Genomic DNA, 8,197 nt, shown 5'->3' with positions numbered 1-8,197 from the left:
TGATTGAGCTCAACAGAGTCGGGCCTCGGGCTGGGCTTGGTACTTTGGACAAGAAACAACTCAGACTAAGCTGAGCATTCTGGCTGAGACTGTTCTCGTGCTCCATGGAGTCTCAGCAGCCTGGAAACCCCCAGGGGGAAGTAGCGGGAACAAGGTGGAGAGAAGCAGCATGGCTCAGTGGAAAGAGCATGGGCTTTGGAGTCAGGGGTCATGGGTTTGAATTCTGACTCTGCCAATTGTCAGCTGTGTGACTTTGGGCAAGTCACTTCACTTCTCTGGGCCTCAGTTCCCTTATCTGTAAAATGGGGATTAAGACTGTGAGCCCCCCGTGGGACAACTTGATCTCCTTGTAACCTCCCCAGTGCTTAGAACAGTGCTTTGCACATAGTAAGTGCTTAATAAATGCCATTATTATTATTATTAAGGTGTCAGGAGAAGACTCCAGAGGGTAAGAAAGGGCAGCAGTTTGGGTGTATGTGGTTTGGAGACCAGTCCTCAACACCGCCTTCACCCTAACACACAGATCCCTTTAGGCCTCAGAAAAGGCCTCATCCAGCCCTGACCCACTCATTTTCCCCAAGGAAAGAGGTGTAAACAAGTCCTGAGTCAGTTGGGCTGAGTGCCACTGGGTGTGGGGAGGCAGGGGGGGAGAGTGGCATGTGCGTGGGTGTGTGTGCGTGCAAGATTGATGTGGGGGCTGGCTGTGAATGTTTGTGGACCGAGTTGGGTAGGTGTGGTCGTGGGTGTCTGAGGAAAGGAGTGTGTGTGTGTGTGTGTGTGTGTGTGATATTATGGCTTGGTTTGTGAGGATGGCAGTGGATCTGAGTGAGTGTGAGGCTGTGGCCTGGGGAATCTGGGCCCAGATGTGTGTCTGTGTGGAGTGAGAGAGCCCGCCCCCTGGAAAGCCAACTTCCGGCTGGGTCGCGGGGATGCAGGCACGGCCACTGCACCACAATGACACAGCAGACACACATCCTGTTTATTGCTCGTGGAGAGTCTGGTTTGGGTGGGAGACCCGTGGCCCCCTCCACCAGGCTGGGCCCCTTGGGAAGAGTTCCTCCAGCCAGCTGGGAGCAGGCAGGGATGGATCGTCAGAACACGGCAACCCCCTTTCTCTCCCCAACCCCCATCTCTGGCAGGAGCCGAGGAACGAGGAGGCCTCATCCAGCGCTGGATGTGCATGCTGCTGCTGGGCCGTGTTGGCAGAAGGCACTGGCTCATGCTCTGATGGGGTGAGGGATTATTCAGGAAGGTAGAGGGGAGAAGGCCAGAGGCGGGGGAGGCTCAGAACTTTTTTTTTCAAGATTTTCAAGGTGTCCTGGATCCATAGCCAGACTCCTCTCTGCCTCATCCTTTTGCTCCCTGAAGCCCAGGCAGCAATCCATCCTTCTCCACCTGGCCATCATCACATTAGTTGTGGGCAGGGATTGTCTCTATTTGTTGCTGAATTGTACTTCCCAAGCACTTAGTACAGTGCTCTGCACACAGTAAATGCTCAATAAATACGATTGAATGAATGAATCAATTGAAGTTTGTTCTGATAACTTGACACCTGTTCACGTTTTGTTTTGTTGTCTGTCTCCCCCTTCTAGACTGTGAGCCCGTTGTTTTGTAGGGACCGTCTCTATATGCTGCCAACTTGTACTTCCCAAGCACTTAGTACAGTGCTCTGCACACAGTAAGCACTCAATAAATACGATTGAATGAATGAATGAATCAGTTGTCCTCAACCTCCTGCCTGAGACATGTTCCGCTCATGCCCTGCTCCCCATGTGGAACGCCCAGACTGGGCAGTGCCATCGAGACCAAGAGATGCTGGCCATGGGTGGCAATGGAGGTTCAGACCTGGGTCTACAGCTGCTAATACTAATAATTGTATTTGTTAAGCACTTACTATGTGTCAGGCACTGTACGAGATAATCAGTTTGGACACAGTCCCTTTCCCACGTGGGGCTCCCAGTTTAAGGTGGAGGGAGAACAGGTATTGAAATCCCATTTTATAGCTGAAGAAACTGAGGCCTAGAGAAGTGAAGTGATTTGCCCAAGGTCACACAGCAAGCAAGTATCAGAACCTTTGGGGTAGATGAGAATCTGCTTCAGGCGAGAGGTTTTCAGCTCCTGATTTCAGAAACTGGGCTGGGGACGAAAAGGGAGGGAGAATTCCCCCCATCTTGAAAGGCAATTCCGGCCCCGGGGAGGATTGTGTCTGTGTCTTGGTGAAGAGGCTCGAAAAGAGAGTGGCTTCTAATTCCGCCGCCTCCAACTGATTTCACTGCGGCCTCGTCTGGGATGCTTCTGCCCTAATGCATCAGCCCTTCCTGGATGCAGAGAAAACAAAAGATGTTTGGAGATCTCCACTGCATAGACCCCGACCTCTCCCCGCTCACCCTGCCGGCCCCTCAGGCCTGAGGGAGGAACAGGGAGCAGAGAGCAGCCCTGGTCAGAAGAGATGGTGGATAGGTACTGGCACGAGCCAGCCAGGCCCTACCCACCAAGAGGAAATCAGTCAGGCTTGAATCAAAGCCCAACATGGGTTTGGGGCCATTAGGGTGATTAAATTTGCAAAAGGGTACTGGTGTGTGGAACAAAGGTGCTGAGTGTGAGTGGAGGGTGTATGTGTGTATGTTTGGGGGACTGTGGAGGAGATTTGTGTAGAGTGTGTGGAGATTTACCCACATTGTTTACATGTTCCTGGGCCAAACATTTGGGCAGTGTAGAAATAATAGTAATAATTGTATTTATTAATTATGATATTTATTAAGCACTTATTATGTGTTCTAAGCACTGGGGTAGATACAAGGTAATCAGGTTGTCCCACGTGGGGCTCACAGTCTTGCACTGTTCTAAGCACTGGGGTAGATACAAGGTAATCAGGTTGTCCCACGTGGGGCTCACAGTCTTAATCCCATTTTGCAGATGAGGTAACTGAGGCACAGAAGAGTGAAGTGGCTTGCCCAAGGTCACACAGCAGACAAGTGGCAGAGCTGGGATTAGAACCCTGTCCTCTGACTCCCAATCCCATGCTCTTTCCACTAAACCACTCTGCTTCTCACTTTAAGTGCTTATTATGTGCCAAGCCCTGAACTAAGCACTGGGGAAGATACAAGATAATCAGATTGGGCACAGTCCCTGTCCCACAGATAAAGGGGAGGGAGAATGGTATTTCATCCCCATTAGACAGATAAGAAAACTGAGGCCCAGGGAAGTAAAGTGATATGCCCCAGGTCATCCTGCAGGCCGGGGCAGAGGTGGGAAGAGAACCCAGATCCCCTGACACCCAGGCCAGGGATCTTTGCACTGTAGTAGTAGTAGTGATGGCATTTATTTATAGAGTGCCTATTGAGTGCAAGGTACTGTCCTCAGGGCCTCTAGGCTGTAAGCTCAGGGTGGGCAGTTAACGAATCTATCACCTCTGTTATACTGTACTCTTCCAAGTGCTTAGTACAGTGCTCAATAAATACCATTGTTAATCATGATGATGATGGTTTGGGAGGGGGCCCATGCCCAGACATGTGTGTGTGTGTGTGTGTGTGTGTGTGTGTGTTTGTGTGTGTGTGATGGGCAGCCTGGGTGGGAGTTTACCAATTCCAGCAGAAGCACAGGGACCCCCTCAGCAGTTGAGCAGGGCTGCTGGGGACCCTGGCACCCTGTCACCTTGCCCCGGGACAAGCATGCTGATGAGCAAAAAAAAAAAGAAAGCAAGCGCTGCTTGCTGTCACCCACACTGAGCCCCTGGGGGGGCGGCGGCACCCACCCGAGCGGGACCGCAGCTGCTTGCGGAGTGCCGTGATTTCAGCCAGGTGGTTCCGCCTGCAGGGACAGAGAGGGAATAGGGCTTTACCGCTTCTGTCCTCCAGGGGACGGTTCCCATCCAGTTTAAGCCCCCCTTTCCCCAAACTAAGCCCCCCTTTCCTCTGCTTCCCCTCCCCTCCCCATTGCCCCTACTCGCTCCCTTTGCTCTACCCCCCTCCCCGCCCCACAGCACTTGGGCATCTCCCGTCTCACAAGCCCGCAACCTTGGTGTCATCCTCGACTCCGCTCTCTCATTCACCCCTCACATCCAAGCCGTCACCAAAACCTGCCGGTCTCAGCTCCGCAACATTGCCAAGATCCGCCCTTTCCTCTCCATCCATACCGCTACCCTGCTCATTCAAGCTCTCATCCTATCCCGTCTGGACTACTGCATCAACCTTCTGTCTGATCTCCCATCCTCGTGTCTCTCTCCACTTCAATCCATACTTCATGCTGCTGCCCGGATTATCTTTGTCCAGAAACGCTCTGGGCATATTACTCCCCTCCTCAAAAATCTCCAGTGGCTATCAATCAATCTGCGCATCAGGCAGAAACTCCTCACCCTCGGCTTCAAGGCTCTCCATCACCTCGCCCCCTCCTACCTCACCTCCCTTCTCTCCTTCTACAGCCCAGCCCGCGCCCTCCGCTCCTCCGCCGCTAATCTCCTCACCGTACCTCGTTCTCATCTGTCCCGCCATCGACCCCCGGCCCACGTCATCCCCCGGGCCTGGAATGCCCTCCCTCTGCCCATCCGCCAAGCTAGCTCTCTTCCTCCCTTCAAGGCCCTACTGAGAGCTCACCTCCTCCAGGAGGCCTTCCCAGACTGAGCCCCTTCCTTCCTCTCCCCCTCGTCCCCCTCTCCATCCCCCCATCTTACCTCCTTCCCTTCCCCACAGCACCTGTATATATGTATATATGTTTGTACATATTTATTACTCTATTTATTTATTTATTTTACTTGTACATATCTATTCTATTTATTTTATTTTGTTAGTATGTTTGGTTTTGTTCTCTGTCTCCCCCTTTTAGACTGTGAGCCCACTGTTGGGTAGGGACTGTCTCTATATGTTGCCAATTTGTACTTCCCAAGCACTTAGTACAGTGCTCTGCACATAGTAAGCGCTCAATAAATACGATTGATTGATTGATTGATTGATTGTTGCTGAAGTGTACTTTTGAAGCGCTTAGTACAGTGCTTGGCACATAGTAAACACTCAATAAATACAATTGATTGATTGATCCCTCCCGGGCCCCCTGCACTCCCACCGGCTGGCTGGACCCAGAGGGCTCCCAGCAGCTCCCACGGTGGTTCCAAGCGATAGTGGGAGACATCCCGCTCCCTTCTAACCATGCTGTCCTAGAACTGAGGCAGCTGCGATGGGCCCAGGGTGGCGATCTTTGGAGTAGGGATCGGTTGAGAACAGTAATCCCCGGGAGGGGTTGAAGGGTTCCGAGTTCCAGTCCTCCCCAGGAGGGAGCGGGTCACTCACATGTTGCCCTGCAGTTCAAACTGCCGGACCCTGCATTCGTCCCTCTCGGCCTCCACCGCCTGCCACTGGCGCAGTGCTCCATCCAGACGCTGCTCCATCCCTGCTGCCGCCTCCTTCCACCGGGCCAGTTCCTCTGGGGACAAAGCCGGATCCCAGGAGCTCCCGCCTCCATCCCGGCCTCTGCTGCAGAGGCTGGGTGGGTCCCTGGGGGTGGGGGGTGACTTGGACCTGGTAGCTGTGCTTCCCCTCCCTCTGCTCCCTGCTCAATCCATCATTCAATGGAATGTAGTGAGCGCTTACTGTGTGCAGAGCATGGGACCCATAGATTTACTCTTAGAATTGTAGGGGTTAAAATGGCATCCTTTCCTGCTCTGCCCCATACGGGGACAAAAAGGCAGCAGAGAAGGGTCTCCATGGGGCTTCTTGGGCTACTTCCAGGCCAGGAAAGTGCCGAGGTTCTTGACAGACCTCAAGAACCCAAGCCGTGGATGATTGGTGCCGCGGGATGCTTGCCAGGGGATCCCACACATCCTCATCGTGACCCACCTTGCAGGGCAATGTTCTGGGTGCCCATTTCTGTGCTTTCTGCCTGGGCAGCAGCCACTTGGCCCCTCAAGGCCGTCACGTTGGCTTCGACCTCACTCTGCAGAGAGAGGTGGAACACAGGGAAATTCCCTTGGATGGCATCTGGGACCTGGGGCCCTTGGTAGCCAGAGGCTCTAGCTGTGGCCCTCTCACTGTCCCCTTTTTTTCTCATCTCTCTGCAAGGGGCCTCCAGAACTTTCTCCCTGAGAGTGGGTGGTCCACATTACCAGGCTGGGGGCTGGGAGGGGGGCTTTGCTGGATGATGACAGGGTAGGGGTTAAAACACCACCCCAGCCCCTAGGCAGATGAGGGATGAGCTAGGCAGGGTCTCCTCTTGCTGGTCTTATCTGGGGGCCAGAGGACCAGGCTACCTTTCTGCCCTCCCCGCTAATTATCATCATCATCATAATAATAATTTTTGGGGTACTGGTTTGCTGCTTACCATCAATCAATCATATTAATTGAGCACAATGTATGCAGAGCATTCTGCCATGTGCCAAGCACTGGGGTAGATACAAGAGAAGAGAAGATACAAGATACAGAGAAGCAGCATGGCTCAGTGGAAAGAGCCCGGGCTTTGGAGTCAGAGGTCAGGGGTTCAAACCCTGGCTCTGCCAATTGTCAGCTGTGTGACTTTGGGTAAGTCACTTCACTTCTCTGTGCCTCAGTTACATCATCTGTAAAATTTGGGCGAAGACTGTGAGCCCCCTGTGGGACAACCTGATCACCTTGTAACCACCCCAGCACTTAGAACAGTGCTTGGCACATAGTAAGTGCTTAATAAATGCCATAAAAAAAGAGCATCAGGTGGGACACCATCCCTGTCCCACATAATAATTATGGTATTTGTTAAGTGCTTACTACGTGCCAAGCACTGTTCTAAGTGCTGGGGTAGATACAAGGTAATTAGGTTGTCCCATGTGGGGCTCATAGTCTTAATCTCCATTTTCCAGATGTGGGAAACTGAGGCCTAGTGAAATGACTTGCCCAAGATCACACAGGAGATAAGTGGCAGAGCTGAGATTAGAACCCATTATCTTCTGACTCCCAGGCTGGTGCTCTATCCACTATGCATTGTACATGGGGCTCACGCTCTGAGTGAGAGGGAGAACAGGCCTGGAGTCCCCAGTTTACAGATGAGCTGAGATGCAGAGAAGTGAAGTGACTGGCCCAAGGTCACACAGCAGGCAAGGCAAGTGGCAGAGTCAGGATTAAAATCCAGATCTTCTGACTTCCAGGCCAGTGCTCTTTCCACTAGACCACACTACTTCACTACTCTAATTCCCTCCCCATCCTTAGAGAACCCATGAAGCACCCAGAAAAGATGTCTTCTCCCTCTCCTCCCAAGGCCCAGCATCCCAGGCTGGGAGAGGTTAAGAAACAGGGCATCAAAAAGGACTAGAGGAAGGGAGGAGCAGCTCCTACTCTGTTTAGATTCCTAATTACAGGTGCTGCTGACTCCAAAATAGTGGCCTGATTCCTAATCCAGTCCAGCTGCTGGCCTCCTAGGCTGGAGGTGGGCAGATTCCTGGACTTTAATGCATTTGAAGGTTCGGGGTTAGAGGGGCTCTTTTCTCCCCCCCCATCAAAGAGGACCAGGCTTTTTCTGAGGTTTGACCAGGGGGAGGCTGGATAGGGAAAGCAAAGGGAGAGAAATTGAAGGGCACAGTTACTGTGGAACTGCAGGTTTCCCCTTGCCCACTCCCCACAGCCTGGGGTCAGACTTCCAAAGCACAGCCCCTGGGTCTCTCAAATATATGCCCTGTCGGTGGCCCAGGGTTGGGGGGCCAACTTGCAGCAGGAAGGAGCCCTGGTCCCCACATTGCAGGATAGAAGGGGGCTAAACGAGGGGCCTGGGGACCCGGTCCTACCTTGTGCTTCTGGCAGGCTCGCAGCGTGGAATTGAGCCTATACCTGCTGTCCTCGGTGCGTGCCAGCCGCCGACCCAGCTCCTCTTCCCGTCGGACACCCTCCTGCAGCCTCCACCTCAGCTCGGCTCCCTCCTGGGCCCAGTCCTCCAGAGCCACCGTGGCATTGGCCTCCCGCTCCCGACAGGCCCACCATTGGCGTACCATGTCAGAGTTCCACAGCAGCAGGGCCATGGCCCCTGCTGCCACGGCCCCCAGCAGCAGTACCCCAGCGCACAATCTCAGGGCCTGCTGCGCCCTCCTCTGCCTGGGCCCACTGCCCCTTGGATTTGCCATCCCTCCCTGTGGTGGTCCCCGTCCCAGCTCCCGGCTGCTGCTGTGCCTGGCTCCCAAAGAGCAGTGGTACCGAGTGACCCGCCCCGTGCCTTTAATTGCTACATGGGGCGGCCCCCTGCCTCCCAC

The 8,197-nt window shown here is 53.6% G+C and overlaps 1 protein-coding gene across 1 annotated transcript; it reads right to left on the bottom strand.

Moving 5' to 3' along the window:
* Positions 1 to 2,399: 2,399 nt before the first annotated feature.
* On the bottom strand, positions 2,400 to 7,969 carry CCDC194 (coiled-coil domain containing 194). Its single transcript, XM_038771808.1, has 6 exons — positions 7,739 to 7,969; positions 5,829 to 5,925; positions 5,283 to 5,415; positions 3,755 to 3,810; positions 2,493 to 2,572; positions 2,400 to 2,405 (listed from the first exon to the last, which is right to left on the bottom strand). The coding sequence occupies exons 1-6, from the start codon at positions 7,967 to 7,969 to the stop codon at positions 2,400 to 2,402; spliced, it is 603 nt and encodes a 200-aa protein (XP_038627736.1).
* Positions 7,970 to 8,197: the final 228 nt, after the last annotated feature.

This window comes from Tachyglossus aculeatus, chromosome X1, assembly GCF_015852505.1.
Source record: "Tachyglossus aculeatus isolate mTacAcu1 chromosome X1, mTacAcu1.pri, whole genome shotgun sequence".
Classification (NCBI taxonomy): Eukaryota; Metazoa; Chordata; class Mammalia; order Monotremata; family Tachyglossidae; genus Tachyglossus; species Tachyglossus aculeatus.
Note: the sequence above shows the minus strand (reverse complement) of the source record. Positions and strands in the feature narration are given on the sequence as shown.

What these genes read in the sequence shown, in the direction of transcription:
- CCDC194 (XM_038771808.1), bottom strand. Translation starts at nt 7,969, where the DNA reads ATGGCCCTGCTGCTGTGGAACTCTGACATGGTACGCCAATGGTGGGCC. An exon ending in CCAGAACATTGCCCTGCAAG is followed by an intron (nt 5,416 to 5,828) that starts GTGGGTCACGAT and finishes CTTTGTCCCCAG; the next exon opens with AGGAACTGGCCCGGTGGAAG. An exon ending in TTTGAACTGCAGGGCAACAT is followed by an intron (nt 3,811 to 5,282) that starts GTGAGTGACCCG and finishes CTGTCCCTGCAG; the next exon opens with GCGGAACCACCTGGCTGAAA.